The 16,745-nt window shown below is 44.0% G+C and overlaps 1 protein-coding gene across 3 annotated transcripts in view; it reads left to right on the top strand.

The window, feature by feature from the left end:
* The window catches only part of LOC139748380 (uncharacterized), a 130,841-nt gene that overhangs the window by 94,382 nt on the left and 19,714 nt on the right, over positions 1-16,745 (top strand). For all 3 annotated transcript variants that reach the window (XM_071661496.1, XM_071661493.1, XM_071661494.1), the window contains 2 exons: positions 9,908-10,080; positions 10,450-10,653. In XM_071661496.1, coding sequence (XP_071517597.1) covers positions 9,917-10,080; positions 10,450-10,653 — 368 coding nt within the window. In that variant the 5' untranslated portion in view covers positions 9,908-9,916. The remainder of the gene's footprint in view (positions 1-9,907; positions 10,081-10,449; positions 10,654-16,745) is intronic.

The following is a 16,745-nucleotide window of genomic DNA, read 5'->3' as shown; positions in this document are numbered from 1 at the left end:
TCTTTTGAGCATTTGAGTAGAAGGTCGTGTTCTCTGAGAAATATTGGATGAGATGGGTCTCGTCTTGGGCGCTACTGTGATGGAAGTCAGTGTCCATATATATATATTTTTTTGGGGGGTGTGTTCAGTCATGTGATAAACGAATTTCACCTCGAAGTCTCTTAGTATATGGTTTACGGAGGGGGGGAGGGGGGTGTCTGAAGAGGCATGTCGCGCTCACGGGTCGTACCGTCGTGTTGAAGGGTCGTACCGTCGTGTTGAAGGGTCTTACCGTCGTGTTGAAGGGTCGTACCGTCACGCTCACGGGTCGCACCGTCGTGTTGAAGGGTCATACCGTCGTGTTGAATGCTCGCACCGTCACGCTCACGGGTCGTACCGTCGTTTTGAAGGGTCGTACCGTCGTGTTGAAGGGTCGTACCGTCACGCTTTGCGAGCAGTGTTACGACAGGGGCGTACAAGACACTACCTGGAATTACGAGCCCGGCTCACCCCAGGAGAGGCGTGGTCAACTCCCTCCCTCCAACCTGATAAAGACCACTGTGTCATGCAGAGACCCCCTGTGTGGTGGTCATGCAGAGACCCCCTGTGTGGTGTGGTGATGATCCAGAGACCCCCTGTGTGGTGTGGTGGTGATCCGGGCCAGACTGTACTGGGAGGTTCGTGTGGGTCGGGTAATGGAATATACGAAGGTTGTAAAGTGGCCTACGTATAGGCAGACGTGTTTGTGTGTGTCAGGCAGGCGTCTTAGGGCAGGGATAGGACGCCTCCCCATCTCTCTCTCTCTCTCTCTCTCTCTCTCTCTCTCTCTCTCTCTCTCTCTCTCTCTCTCTCTCTCTCTCCGTCCACATACTAACTACTACCTATTCGTAGTGACTCGTTCGTGCACGCGCGAGCGCGTGCGTGAGGAGGGAGGAGGGTTGGGGTGGTGGCCGGGGTCGGAGGAGGAGGGAGGTGGTCGGGCCAAGTGTCCCGTGTGGGGTGTTGTCTCACGTGGGGCACACACTCCACTCCTGAAGGTGCAGGAGGGGCGGGGGGGGGGGGGGCACGTGCCCCATCTGCAGGAAGGGGTTCCAGTGCAGGGGAGGGAGGGGGGGTGGGGGGGGGAGCGCTTGGGACTTGTCTGCGTGTGTCTGAAGGTCGTGTGCGCACCCCACCCTTCAGAAACAGGGATGATTACAGTCCTTAAATGACCACAAAAAACTGCACACACAACACACACACACAACACACAACACACACACACACACACACACACACACACACACACACACACACACACACACAACACACACACATACAACACTAATTTCCTGGGTTGTATTACCCCCACCCCCACATCACCAACTCGTTACGAAATACGTGCCCCACACACACACGTTGGCCACCGGTCGCGTGAGTGAGTGAGTGTGTGGGGGGGGGTTGGGCTGTGCATGTTGTGGCGGCTGTGTGGGTGTGTGTGTGTGGGGGGGGGGCGACCTAACCAGCTGAACTGGATGGTGTTGGGGGGGGGTAGGGGAGGAGGGGAGGTTGGGGGGGGGGAGGCACGACGCATCCCCTTGTGTGGGTGGTTCACACTTAGCTCGCTCCTGGCATCCCCTCCCCCCCAGGTGCACGTCCCAATACAGGTGTGTGCTTGTGCGTGTGTGTGTGTTGTGTGTGTGTGTGTGTGTGTGTGTGTGTGTGTGTGTGTGTGTGTGTGTGTGTGTCGTTCCTCAAGGCTCCTGTGTTGTGGTCAGTGTGAGCGACAGCGGAGGATATGTGAGTGTGTGGAACCTCCCCGCTTCCGGGGAGTGGCCCTCACTTCCCTGCTCCTGTGGGGAGCGCAGCCTCGAAAGGGCAGGAACCCCATTTGAGGTTTTCCTTAGGGAGGGTTGTGGGTTGTGGGTTGTGGGTGGTGGGGTTTGCTGTGTGATCGAGCGATTCAGCGCCAGGAACTGACGGAAAAGATGGCCACATTCGCTCACACACATTCTCTCTCTCTCTCTCTCTCTCTCTCTCTCTCTCTCTCTCTCTCTCTCTCTCTCTCTCTCTCTCTCTCTCTCTCTCTCGATAGATAGATAGATAGATAGATAGATAGATAGATAGATAGATAGATAGATAGATAGATAGGTAGATAGATAGATAGACTTACCCCAAAGGCCTGTCTTCCTAAAGGGCCCAGCCATTACACAGGGCCTTTATTCTGAAGGCTCCCGCAGCCCTGAAGGATGAGGTGTCGACGCTTGCAGTAGCAGGGAAGTGTACACTCCTTGGAAGTGAGTGGGGGACGTGTGTGGCACGTAACTGTCTCTCACAGTGAAACAGCCTCGCCGAAGTGGACTTAAGACGCCATACTCGACGACGTAACCTCTTGCAGGTGGAGTCCGGTAACACCTATATACACATATATATATATATAGGATAGCGTTGGTCATCGTGAACTTGTGTGTGTGTGTCACTGCCTTTGTACTGCAGGATGTGGAGTGTGTGAACGTTATTGTATGCGACAACCAGAGATTGCATGTGTGCACATGACGCCATTGTTCATTAGCTCTTGACGTGTCCTAGCTTCGTCTCTTCGATGTATATCAACTGACTGTTATATTTCTCTCTTGTGTCTCCCCTGATGATGTGATTATTACACGAAAGTGCACTTGGGAACTTTTCGTGTTTCATTTTCCCCGTGGACTCATAGGAATATATATATATATATATATATATATATATATATATATATATATATATATATATATATATATATATATATATTCGTCAGTTCGTATGTAGAAATATTCAATACCAGGTTAGCGAATTTTCCATTCCATAAAGGAAATGATTTTTTTTTTTAAGAAAATGACTGTATTATAAGATGCTGTGAAGGTCATGTCAGATGTTAGACTATCTTACTCAAGGGTGGTACCGCCGTGCTCAAGGGTCGTACCGTCGTGCTCAAGGGTCGTACCGTCGTGCTCAAGGGTCGTACCGTCGTGCTCAAGGGTCGTACCGTCGTGCTCAAGGGTCGTACCGTCGTGCTCAAGGGTCGTACCGTCGTACTCAAGGGCCGTACCGTCGTGGCAAGAGACGTGCATCGTCTTCCAGTAGAGCACACGTCCCATTTTCTCTTGCAACCCCCTCCCCCCCCCGGGCTTGACCCCGCGACCTTTCCTTTGTGTTCATCTGTTGGCCTTTATTATTATTTTTATTTTATTTTTTTTTGTTATCATGAAGACGGAGGAACCTTGGATGGAGAGGTGGACGAACCCTGGCCTTCAAGGTTTCCTTCTGGGCTGAACCAGTTTATATTTTTGTTTGTGTTCGCGTAGCGGTGCCAGCCAGCCTCCCTACCCTCACCCTTCCCTCCCACCAACCCACCCCTTCCTCCTTCCCTCCCACCCCTTCCTCCATCCCCCTTCGCACCCCATCTCCATCGTGGCTCTCCCTCGTCAATGTTCATAGTTGCGATCGCACGTCATTTTCTTATCGTAAGGCGTTGGCTGCGCTGGGCGGTGGAAGCTACATCTTTTCATTGTAATATATATATATATATATATATATATATATATATATATATATATATATATATATATATATATATATATATATATATTTAAGGAAAAGATTATTGTAAATTGAGCAAGCCTGTAAGGATTAGGTCAAAGTTTAGGATATCATACGCATATATATATATATATATATATATATATATCATTGCCACCCCACGTCACACAAGCGTATTTCTCATCGTCACCATCACCACACAAAGCATATATTCCTCATCTTCACGCACGTTATATGAACATATATTTCCATCACTTTTTACATAAAAAAAAGAAATAACCTCACGGAATCAATCATCGTCTCTTCGTTATCAAAGGAAGGTTGTGAGGCCATGACAGTACCTGTGTGTTGGCGTGAACTTAAAACACCTGTTTTTTTTTTTTTTTTTTGTGTTTGTGTTGTGTGTGTGTGTGTGTGTGTGTGTGTGTGTGTGTGTGTCTGGCGCTGTAAGAGATAACGTAACACCTGTTTCCATCAGTGGCATTCATGACCCGTTGATATTATATATATATATATATATATATATATATATATATATATATATATATATATATATATATATATATATATATATTCCTACGTTACCCGACATTGGACCTGGGCAACTGAAACTCTTTAATCGAGGCTTTCATTAAACTCCTCTCTCTCTCTCTCTCTCTCTCTCTCTCTCTCTCTCTCTCTCTCTCTGTGGCATTACATGATCCACATACTGTAGCCAGCGCTGTCGTCGTTGTTGTTATTGTTATTGTTGTGTTACCGTTGTGTGTATGAACCTTCCCTGCTTATCTATATTAGCGATCATCCCCCACCACACACCCCACCTCACAGCCCCGCCCCAGCCCCAGCCCCGCCCCGTGAGGGAGGCCCAGCCCATCTACTTAGCGCCCCCTCATGTGTTCGTCTCTCCCTCCTGTATTATGATGCTCTTCGTCCCCCTGGTTATATTCCCAGGGTCTGCGCCCTGCACCCCGGGGGTGTGTATAACGTCATATAAGGTATACTGCAGGAGGTATACTATATGAAGGGTGATGATTACCATCCCATGATGATGATGATGATGATGACAATTAGTAATGACATCTATAATGACAGTGATTGTGACGGTGGTTGTAACGATTGGTCGAAGTGACCTCGACCCCATAGGCTGGGAAAAAGACGTGGGGGGAGAGGAGGGGGGGTTCTACACTCATGGTGGGGGGGGGCCCGACACCCTCCATACCCCCCTAATCATACATAACACCAAGGCCTTATTTAATGTTTGAGGCCGAAAGGATCACAAGCCACGTAACAGAGAAATCCGATGAAGTCTTGAGAGAAAGTATAAGTGCGTGTCAAAGGCGCCTGCCAGACCCCTCTTCCTACCTAGTGTTTTTACAATGTGTTCTCTCGTCTGGTACACCACCACCACGCAGCATATTTGACATCACTCCTTCATCACGGAGGTAAATAGTATACTCTGTGGCCCCCCCAGCCTAGCACTAGAACAACGCTAACGTATGATACACCTAAGAGGTGTATTTTATCGTTGGCTAACTCTTACGCGTAAATGAACATTCAAAAGATAGAAACTTGAGTTGACTGTACCCGTTGTGAGCGCGAGTGTTGCTGATCGGGGTGCGCACGTACTCTTTTTTTTCTTTTTCTTTCTCATTTATTTCGGTAACAAACTGCTATTTCAGGATAGGATCTATAAAACCCCGGCGGTTGTGCTGGCTCTTGTGACAGCCCCACAATTTAATCTGGAGTCAACACATTAAAGCAGTTGGCAATAGCGAAGTCTGGCAACTCAATTTTTTTTTTCTAGTATGCTATACGACGGGACGGTCTTCACACTAGCAAGAATATCGAACAAAACTGGAAATCGAACCTCTTGCAATATATATATATATATATATATATATATATATATATATATATATATATATATATATATATATATATATATGTAGTGAATCCGTAGTTGGATGAAGAGAATTGTTACAGATAATGACACAATTAAACCTCTGTTGCTGTGCTGAAATCATTGTGCTGTTAAGCAAGTGGTCTATTCATGGACTAGATTCGTAGCCCAAATACGTCGGCAGCAGCCGGCATCGCATTAGCATTTAGAGTTAAGGAAACGCGGTACGACATCTGCACGCCCACTGGGGGGGGATAAGATATCCCGTGAGCACGACCGCCCCGCACGACGTATGAGCACGACCTTACGGGCTTTGAGATCACGGAGGTACGACCCCCTGGGATCACCACGGTACGACGTTTTGGCCACAGATGACCTGGACTTTGACTTGACTTTACTTCCTGCTAAGTGGTCTTCCTGCTTTGAACACACACACACACACACACACACAGTTCAAGAAAGCTGTTGGTTCCCGCTGGAGATTCAGCGACGCGTCGGCCCGCTGGCAGCAATTAAGCCTCGTGGTAATTCGCTCTCGTTAACCCCCCCCCCCCAGGAGGAAGATAGGAACTTACCTGTTGTGTGGGGAAACTTTGTTGTTGTTGTTGTTGTTGTTGTTGTTGTTAGATTGGCCAGGCCCTTGCTGCCGGGCGCTGGCCCATTCTCTCTCTCTCTCTCTCTCTCTCTCTCTCTCTCTCTCTCTCTCTCTCTCTCTCTCTCTCTCTCTCTCTCGTTTTTCTTAATCTTAGATTTTCACGTGGGGACCTTTATATTATACAAGTTGTCTTATCTGTCTTTCTATCTATCTATCTATCTATCCATCCATCCATCTGTCCCAAGCAGTGAACACACTATTCCTACAAGGCAAAAATCTACTCGAAATAATAAGTACTCCACTGCACCTGCACCCGTGTACCCACACACACACACACACACACACGTGTTTATCACCCCTTCGTGACCGGGGCACCTGTTTTTATTTTTCCATCCTGTATGAAGTATTCGAGTTTATATTTCTTTTTGATAACATGCCGTATAGTTATGCATCGGGTGCAGGTGTCCAGACAGGCACCTGTCGGCCCCCATTTCTGGCCGGAATTCATACACCTGTGGTCAGAGATGGGCAGGCGTTGTAAACATTCCGCTTTGTACATTTGAAAGCCTTACCACTGATTTCACGGCTGTAGAGTTCTACCTGCCTGGGATGAAAGGGCATCATCATTTGCACGGGTGTAGACAAACGTTTACATTTGTAAACAATGTTTTCCAGAATGTTATGTTGTTCACAGTAGTGTGTGAATTAATTTACAAGTTTACACTGTTTACATGATCGTGAATTGGAATCAATTTACCAGTTATGACACGAGTGTAAATAATATGTAGCGAATGTAAATGCCGCTTGCAATATTTTCAATGTTTGCAAGGATGTAAGCCATATTTACAGGGGCACAAACATTGTTTACACAATAGGTTTACATGAGTGTAAACGTTGAAGTTTACCTCAGCTTAAGTCTGGTGAGTGGTAACGTGTCATTATATATATCGATATACGTCATTGTCTTTTGAGGTGCTCACTGACTTTTTCCTAGGCCCTCTCATCCCCACCAGACTGCATACTTGCCCCTCTCTCCAAAACTCTTGCATTTACCTCCCTAACCACCCCATCCATAAACAAATTAAACAACCCTGAGGACATCACACACCCCTGCCGCCAACCGATCTTCACTGGGAACCAGTCACTCTCCTCTCTTCCTACTCGTACACCTACCTTACACCCTTGACAAAAGCCATATACTCTTAAGACCTTCCACAGATCATCTCTATCAACCCTATCATATGCCTTCACCAGATCCATAAATGCTACACACAAATCCATCTGTTTTTCGAAGTATTTCTAACACACATTCTTCAAAGCAAACACCTGATCCTTTACCACTTCTAAAACCACACTACTCCTCCCCAGTCTGATGCTATGTACATGCCTTCAACCTCTCAGTCAATACCCTCCCATACAGTTTTCCAGGAATACTCAACAAACGTATGTCTATGTAGTTTGAACATACCTTTATCTCTTTTGCCTTTGTACAGTGGCACTATACATGCATTCTGCCAATCCTCCTGCACTTCACCATGATCCATACATACATTGAATTTCCTTACCAACCAGTCAGCAACACAATCACCCCCCCCCCTCCCCTTTCTTAATAGATTCAACTACAATACCATCCCAAACCCACTGCCTCTAGATTTCAGTTTCTACAAGGCTTTCACTGCCTCTTCTCTCTTCACCGAACCACTCTGCCTGATTCTCTCACTTTGCACACCACCTCGACCAAAAGACCCTACTTCTGCCACTGTATCATCGAAAACATTTTAATGTAGGGCCTGAATATATTGACCCAGAAAGCCCAAATAATTATAATTACCATCTTGGCTTCATAGCTTTGGCTTTCATGAAAATGTCTTCACTCAGAAATTTTATTGTGTTTCCCTGTCTTGAAATTTTGTCCAATTTTGGTTTCACAACTTGAGAAAAAAAAAGATAGAATAGAGGGTACAATGGTGAGCTAACAAGATGATTCCTGTTGCTGTGAAACAAATCCCATGAGAGGTGGCTAGATGACCTGGTAATTTGATAGATATTCGCAGATATCAAAGGTGTTGACGATCTCTATTTGAGCAGATAGATTTTTCATGGAAATTAGCTTTACTGCTTGGTTAAGTTCTACTGCTTTGGAAGTATAATTTTTTAGGTGAACCGCAGACCCTTGTTCAAGGTGTAGGATATAGGAGAGAATCCCATCCAGAAATTGGTGAATTCAGCTGGAAATTGGTGTTTGATTTCAGTTAAAGATCTGGAACTTTTATTTATCAAAAAAAAAGTTACAATAGCTTCAATGGGTAGACTAATAAACCTGCAACAGGACAGTGGTACAACCATTGAGCCGAGTGGTAGAGAACAGCAGTATGATCATTTAACACTTATGTTGCAACCCTTAAGCATGATGGTACAGTTTTAGAGTATGATTGACTTTAAGGACAGTTCTAGAGTATGATTGACTTTAAGGGTCAAGACGAATTCTAGGCTGTCATACCCAAAGGGCTTACTGTCACATCCCACTTCAGAAGTTATATATATATTCCCCACCAAATTGTAAATCAATTCATGTCATTTCCTTTTGAGGGTATATTTACTTCATCAAAATTCAGATAACTGTAACATAATGCAGCAGCATAACAGGTCTTCGAAGAGTTCATAAGAAGAGAGTGCCCTTCACTGTGTCTGCATTATCATGTCAAATCAAATAAAAGACTTCATTATTCTTATGTCTTACTACATAACTGATAAAGTAAATCTTGTTCATGATCATTCAGGAATGAATATCATCATATATTCATTGTGCAACATCAGCAGTAACCAGGAATCATTTAATGATACAAGAAAATTGTGCTCCAAATAATAAGCCAAATCAGCTCCAGTTATGTTGCTTCATAACCATGCCATCATTATTCCCACCTCTTGCCGATATGTTCAGAGCTGGGTGGTGGTGATGATGATGATGATATATATTTGCATACATCATTTACAACACTGTCATTTGTTGCAGTGGTTTTGTCTTACAGTAAGTCTGTAGAACAAGGATTCTCAACTTCCAGTATATTTTGTTATCTGTTTTACCTTGTGCCTTACCCACTTGTGTACATATTACCAGAGCTCCACCTTGGATGCACACAACATTCATGGTAAGTTTAGTGTGTCTTCATATGTATCAGTGGTTCTTCCAACTCCTTGTAAGACTCTAGCTTCTGCTTCTGTCTTACGGGTATCTCTTACTTTAGAAGTCCCTCTAACTAAAGATATTTCTCATTTAGTTCATTTCACTCTAATTTATGCACCTTCCTGGCCTACAGCATTTACTTTGTGCCTGTTTATTAGTTGATTCTGAGATATAGAAGTATCATAATATTCACTGCCAAGACTAGGGTTAAGGGGTATTGTGATGTACATTGCCGGGGCTAGGAGTGCCTTGGCACAGTATACGCTGTTAGGGCTAGAAATGTAATGTACATTATCATGATATTACCAAGGAAACCTTCTTGATGGATTTTAGAACAAATCACTGACATGGATGTTAACAAAAAATGTATTCAACAAGCTTCCTTGTTTTTCTTATGCTGTTCAGTTTTCAACATCCTGTCTTGTTTATTTAATTTTGTTAAAAAAATAAACATCCCAGATGCTTAATGACCCTTGGGCATGTCAGTATGACCTTTAAGCACAATACATAGGGTATGATGGCCTGGCCTTTAACTGACCTTTAAGGGTGAGGGCAGAGGCCGGGCCAGCATACTTAAGGGCTATACTGCTCGTGCTCAAGGGTCATGTACTGTTCTGCCCAGGGTCAGCAGCTTGACTCAAGTTTCTACTGGTGTGTATTAAATCATATTATTTTCTTCTTTGTTTTGCAGACGTTAGTGATGACCACCATGATGGTGGGGGGTGGTGCTTTCAGCGGGGGAGGAGTTGGCAGGGGCAGCTTGGCTTCCCACTCCTCTGGGACCGCCCACCACTCCCTGAGATTACTTTCCCCACACTCCCCTCCCTCCCCTGCCTCCAGCGACTCTCCCACCTCCCCTGCCAGGTGGGTACCAGCTTTTAAAGGTTGATATCGTTGTGGGTACATGTCAAAAAAGGAAAAGAAAATAAGTAGGTAGGTACAAGTTTAAAAGTACAGTTGTATATGATGTACATGTTCCCAAGGTCAGAACATCTTTTAGGAATGCATAACAGCACAGTATTAAGTAGGTGGTGAGAGCATAGTTATTTTGGTAAAATTCTATTGTTTCTTGCTCAAAGAAAGCAGTGTGTAGCCTACTGTATTTACTGTTGTGCATCTGTAAACTTTTTTGTCAGATTTTGATTGCATTCTTCAATGTATGTAGATGAATGTTTATTTTTACTGTGGTCAGCATATGAAAAGTGTAAACTTATTGTTTGTGATTTTCCGCAGCCCTGGTCGACCTGGAGGAAACAAAGCATGTGGTGTGTGTGGGGACGTTGCAAAATCCATGCATTTTGGAGGACTGTCTTGTGATTCGTGTAAGGCTTTCTTCAGGCGGTCAGTACAGAACAATGCCCATAAAGGTTTTACTTGTCCATACGAAAAGAAATGTGTGATAGCTGTCTCCTCCAGAAAGGCTTGCCAGTACTGTAGGTGAGCTCTGCCTAGGTTTGTTTTTTTTAAGTTAATGAAATGAATTAAAAAAGAAAAAAAACTGAGGTATGATTTTTTTTTTTTTTTCTTTTTTTGACAGCAAGCCATTGAACTGTGGTTAATGGTTGTATGTCTAAGCCCAGTTGGACTTTAGATGTGATTAAGTATTTATTGATCTTACTGACTTCAACAGTACTAATAGCATTTGTAATGACTTAATTAAAACAGATGCTTAACAGTTATCAGTCATTGGTGCCATTCCTCCACATACCCCTCACAACTTATTGGGGACTAGCATGGTAATATTTAGGTGAGCATTGATTAGGATGGTAGTGGTATTTCCTGAGCTCACTTTTCTAATGTCGAGGAAAATTCTTTCATACTCAAAAGCCTTCCTGCAAACATTACAGTGAGTTGATTAGCTTTGTAATGTTACAATGATCAAGACAGTTAATGGGGTGGAAGGCGTAGGTGATCAAGACAGTTAATGGGGTGGAAGGCATAGGTGTACTTCCCTGACATTTTTTTCCCCATTTGCATGAGGTAGGTTTAGTGCATACAGCCTCACATCTTACACATATTCTGATATCTTTCCGTTGACCTTAAACACAAGCTCCCACAATGTTACAGTATTACTATAATTGATTATTTACTTTACTCCTTAGGTAATTTATCACAGAAGAATGTCTCCATGTGTACTTCACCCGTGTTAACAAAACACTTTAGTGGCTTCGTGCTTGGCTGCATTTCATTCAGAATAACTTTGCTTGTCATTGATTCATTCACTGCATCTGTCTTGTTTTGTGGTCCCAAGTAACATTATGGTTAATGAACTTGTCCTTTCTATGTTTAGTTTAGGGAGTTTGTAGTCAGATTTAAAATGGCCAGTACATGGTAATCCTGAAAGTCACAGTAGATCACTGATTTTTAACCTTACACCATATTTTCTAAATTTCTTTTTTATTTATATATTTTGCTTTGTCGCTGTCTCCCGCATTAGTGAGGTAGCGCAAGGAAACAGACGAAAGAATGGCCCAACCCGCCCACATACACATGTATATACATACATGTCCACACACGCACAATATACATACCTATACCTCTCAATGTACACATATACATACACACACAGACATATACATATATACACATGTACATAATTCACACTGTCTGCCTTCATTTGTTCCCATCGCCACCTCGCCACACATGGAATAACAACCCCCTCCCCCTCATGTGTGCGAGGTAGCGCTAGGAAAAACACCAAAGGCCCCATTCATTCACACTCAGTCTCTAGCTGTCATGTAATAATGCACCGAAACCACAGCTCCCTTTCCACATCCAGGCCCCACACACTTTCCATGGTTTACCCCAGACGCTTCACATGCCCTGGTTCAATCCACTGACAGCACATCGACCCCGGTATACCACATCGTTCCAATTCACTCTATTCCTTGCACGCCTTTCACCCTCCTGCATGTTCAGGCCCCAATCACTCAAAATATTTTTCACTCCATCTTTCCACCTCCAATTTGGTCTCCCACTTCTCCTCGTTCCCTCCACCTCTGACACATATATCCTTTTGGTCAATCTTTCCCCACGCATTCTCTCCATGTGACCAAACCATTTCAAAACACCCTCTTCTGCTCTCTCAACCACACTCTTTTTATTTCCACACATCTCTCTCACCCTTACATTACTTACTCGATCAAACCACCTCACACCACATATTGTCCTCAAACATCTCATTTCCAGCACATCCACCCTCCTGCACACAACTCTATCCATAGCCCACGCCTCGCAACCATACAACATTGTTGGAACCACTATTCCTTCAAACATACCCATTTTTGCTTTTTGAGATAATGTTCTCGACTTCCAAACATTCTTCAAGGCTCTCAGAATTTTCGCCCCCTCCCCCACCCTATGATTCACTTCCGCTTCCATGGTTCCATCTGCTGCCAGATCCACTCCCAGATATCTAAAACACTTCACTTCCTCCAGCTTTTCTCCATTCAAACTTACCTCCTAATTGACTTGACCCTCAACCCTACTGTACCTAATAACCTTGCTCTTATTCACATTTACTCTTAACTTTCTTCTTTCACACACTTTACCAAACTCAGTCACCAGCTTCTGCAGTTTCTTACATGAATCAGCCACCAGCGCTGTATCATCAGCGAACAACAACTGACTCACTTCCCAAGCTCTCTCATCCACAGCAGACTGCATACTTGCCCCTCTTTCCAAAACTCTTGCATTCACCTCCCTAACAACCCCATCCATAAACAAATTAAACAACCATGGAGACATCACACACCCCTGCCGCAAACCTACATTCACTGAGAACCAATCACTTTCCTCTCTTCCTACATGTACATATGCCTTACATCCTCGATAAAAACTTTTCACTGCTTCTAACAACTTACCTCCAACACCATATAATCTTAATACCTTCCACAGAGCATCTCTATCAACTCTTATCATATGCCTTCTCCAGATCCATAAATGCTACATACAAATCCATTTGCTTTTCCAAGTATTTCTCACATACATTCTTCAAAGCAAACACCTGATCCACACATCCTCTACCACTTCTGAAACCACACTGCTCTTCCCCAATCTGATGCTCTGTAAGTGCCTTCACCCTCTCAATCAATACCCTCCCATATAATTTCCCAAGAATACTCAACAAACTTTTTTTTTTTTTTTTTTTTTTTTTATACTTTGTCGCTGTCTCCCGCGTTTGCGAGGTAGCGCAAGGAAACAGACGAAAGAAATGGCCCAACCCCCCCCCCCATACACATGTACATACACACGTCCACACACGCAAATATACATACCTACACAGCTTTCCATGGTTTACCCCAGACGCTTCACATGCCTTGATTCAATCCACTGACAGCACGTCAACCCCTGTATACCACATGACTCCAATTCACTCTATTCCTTGCCCTCCTTTCACCCTCCTGCATGTTCAGGCCCCGATCACACAAAATCTTTTTCACTCCATCTTTCCACCTCCAATTTGGTCTCCCTCTTCTCCTCGTTCCCTCCACCTCCGACACATATATCCTCTTGGTCAATCTCTCCTCACTCATTCTCTCCATGTGCCCAAACCATTTCAAAACACCCTCTTCTGCTCTCTCAACCACGCTCTTTTTATTTCCACACATCTCTCTTACCCTTACGTTACTTACTCGATCAAACCACCTCACACCACACATTGTCCTCAAACATCTCATTTCCAGCACATCCATCCTCCTGCGCACATCTCTATCCATAGCCCACGCCTCGCAACCATACAACATTGTTGGAACCACTATTCCCTCAAACATACCCATTTTTGCTTTCCGAGATAATGTTCTCGACTTCCACACATTTTTCAAGGCTCCCAAAATTTTCGCCCCCTCCCCCACCCTATGATCCACTTCCGCTTCCATGGTTCCATCCGCTGACAGATCCACTCCCAGATATCTAAAACACTTCACTTCCTCCAGTTTTTCCCCATTCAAACTCACCTCCCAATTGACTTGACCCTCACCCCTACTGTACCTAATAACCTTGCTCTTATTCACATTTACTCTCAACTTTCTTCTTCCACACACTTTACCAAACTCAGTCACCAGCTTCTGCAGTTTCTCACATGAATCAGCCACCAGCGCTGTATCATCAGCGAACAACAACTGACTCACTTCCCAAGCTCTCTCATCCCCAACAGACTTCATACTTGCCCCTCTTTCCAGGACTCTTGCATTTACCTCCCTTACAACCCCATCCATAAACAAATTAAACAACCATGGAGACATCACACACCCCTGCCGCAAACCTACATTCACTGAGAACCAATCACTCAACAAACTTATACCTCTGTAATTTGAGCACTCACTCTTATCCCCTTTGCCTTTGTACAATGGCACTATGCAAGCATTCTGCCAGTTCTCAGGCACCTCACCATGAGTCATACATACATTAAATAACCTTACCAACCAGTCACCAGTACAGTCACCCCCTTTTTTAATAAATTCCACTGCAATACCATCCAAACCCGCCGCCTTGCCGGCTTCCATCTTCCGCAAAGCTTTTACTACCTCTTCTCTGTTTACCATATCATTCTCCCAAACCTTCTCACTTTGCACACCACCTCAACCAAATCACCCTATATCTCCCACTCTGTCATAAAACACATGCAACAAACCTTCAAAATACTCACTCCATCTCCTTCTTACATCACCACTACTTGTTATCACCTCCCCATTTGCCCCCTTCACTAATGTTCCCATTTTTTCCTTTGTCTTACACACTTTATTTACCTCCTTCCAAAACATCTTTTTATTCTCCCTAAATTTTAATGATACTCTCTCACCCCAACTCTCATTTGCCCTCTTTTTCACCTCTTGCACCTTTCTCTTGACCTCCTGCCTCTTTCTTTTATACATCTCCCACTCATTTGCATTATTTCCCTGCAAAAATCGTCCAAATGCCTCTCTCTTCTCTTTCACTAATAATCTTACTTCTTCATCACACCACTCACTACCCTTTCTAATCTGCCCACCTCCCACGCTTCTCATGCCACAAGCATCTTTTGCACAAGCCATCACTGCTTCCCGAAATACATCCCATTCCTCCCCCACTCCCCTTGCGTCCTTTGTTTTCACATTTTTTTATTCTGTACTCTGTCTTTCCTGGTACTTCCTCACTCAAGTCTCCCTCCCAAGCTCACTTACTCCCATCACTCTTCACCCCAACATTCTCTCTTCTTTTCTGAAAACCTCTACAAATCTTCACCTTCGCCTCCACAAGATGATAATCGGACATCCCTCCAGTTGCACCTCTCAGCACATTAACTTCCAAAAGTCTCTCTTTCGCATGCCTATCAATTAACACGTAATCCAATAACACTCTCTGGCCATCTCTCCTACTTACATATGTATACTTATGTATATCTCTCTTTTTAAACCCGGTATTCTCAATGACCAGTCCTTTCTCAGCACATAAATCTACAAGCTCTACACCATTTCCATTTACAACACTGAACACCCCATGTACACCAGTTATTCCCTCAACTACCACATTACTCACCTTTGCATTCAAATCACCCATCACTATAACCTGGTCTCGTGCATCAAAACTACTAACACACTCACTCAGCTGCTCCCAAAATACTTGCCTCTCTTGATCTTTCTTCTCATGCCCAGGTGCATATGCACCAATAATCACCCATCTCTCTCCATCCACTTTCAGTTTTACCCATATCAGTCTAAGAGTTTACTTTTTTACGCTTTATCATATACTCCTACCACTCCTGTTTCAGGTGTAGTGCTACTCCTTCCCTTGCTTTTGTCCTCTCATTCTAACCCCTGACTTTACTCCCAAGACATTCCCAAAACACTCTTCCCCTTTACCCTTGAGTTCGTTTCAGTCAGAGCCAAAACATCCAGGTTCCTTTCCTCAAACATACTACCGATCTCTCCTTTTTTCTCATTTTGATTACATCCACATGCATTTAGACACCCCAGTCTGAGCCTTCGAGGAGGATGAGCACTCCCTGCATGACTCCTTCTTCTGTTTCCCCGTTTAGAAAGTTAAAATACAGAGAGGGGAGGGTTTCTAGCCCCCCCGCTTCCGTCCCCTTTACTCGCCTTCTACGACACGTGGGGAATGCGTGGGAAGTATTCTTTCTCGCCTATCCCCAGGGATAGATATGTATACTATGTATACTAGTATTTTTTGTTGAGGTTGCTTTTGTTTTCTTCCAGATAATGCTTTCATATATGGTTGCATACCATTGTTATTGGTTAGCAAAAATGTGCCTTATATAAGTTCCACATATTACGTATGATATTGAAGATTTTTGAGGGACATCCCCTCACCTGGATTGGCTGACTTTGTAGTTTAAGGGGTATGCTTGTACATATCTGAAGTGTAGAAAATGATTACATGTTAAACATGAATTATTTAAATACAGTAGCTGCCAGCTTATAAACCTATCATCGATGTGTTTCTTAGATTGGACATAAGAATAAGGAACTAGCTAGTTTACTGCCAGAAAGTAGATATGCCATCACTTATGGATAGGGTGGTTACTGCCAGCC

Source organism: Panulirus ornatus, chromosome 73 (genome assembly GCF_036320965.1).
Source record: "Panulirus ornatus isolate Po-2019 chromosome 73, ASM3632096v1, whole genome shotgun sequence".
NCBI classification, from domain to species: domain Eukaryota; kingdom Metazoa; phylum Arthropoda; class Malacostraca; order Decapoda; family Palinuridae; genus Panulirus; species Panulirus ornatus.
The sequence above is the reverse complement of the archived record's forward strand: the minus strand, read 5'-3'. Positions and strand labels throughout refer to the sequence as shown.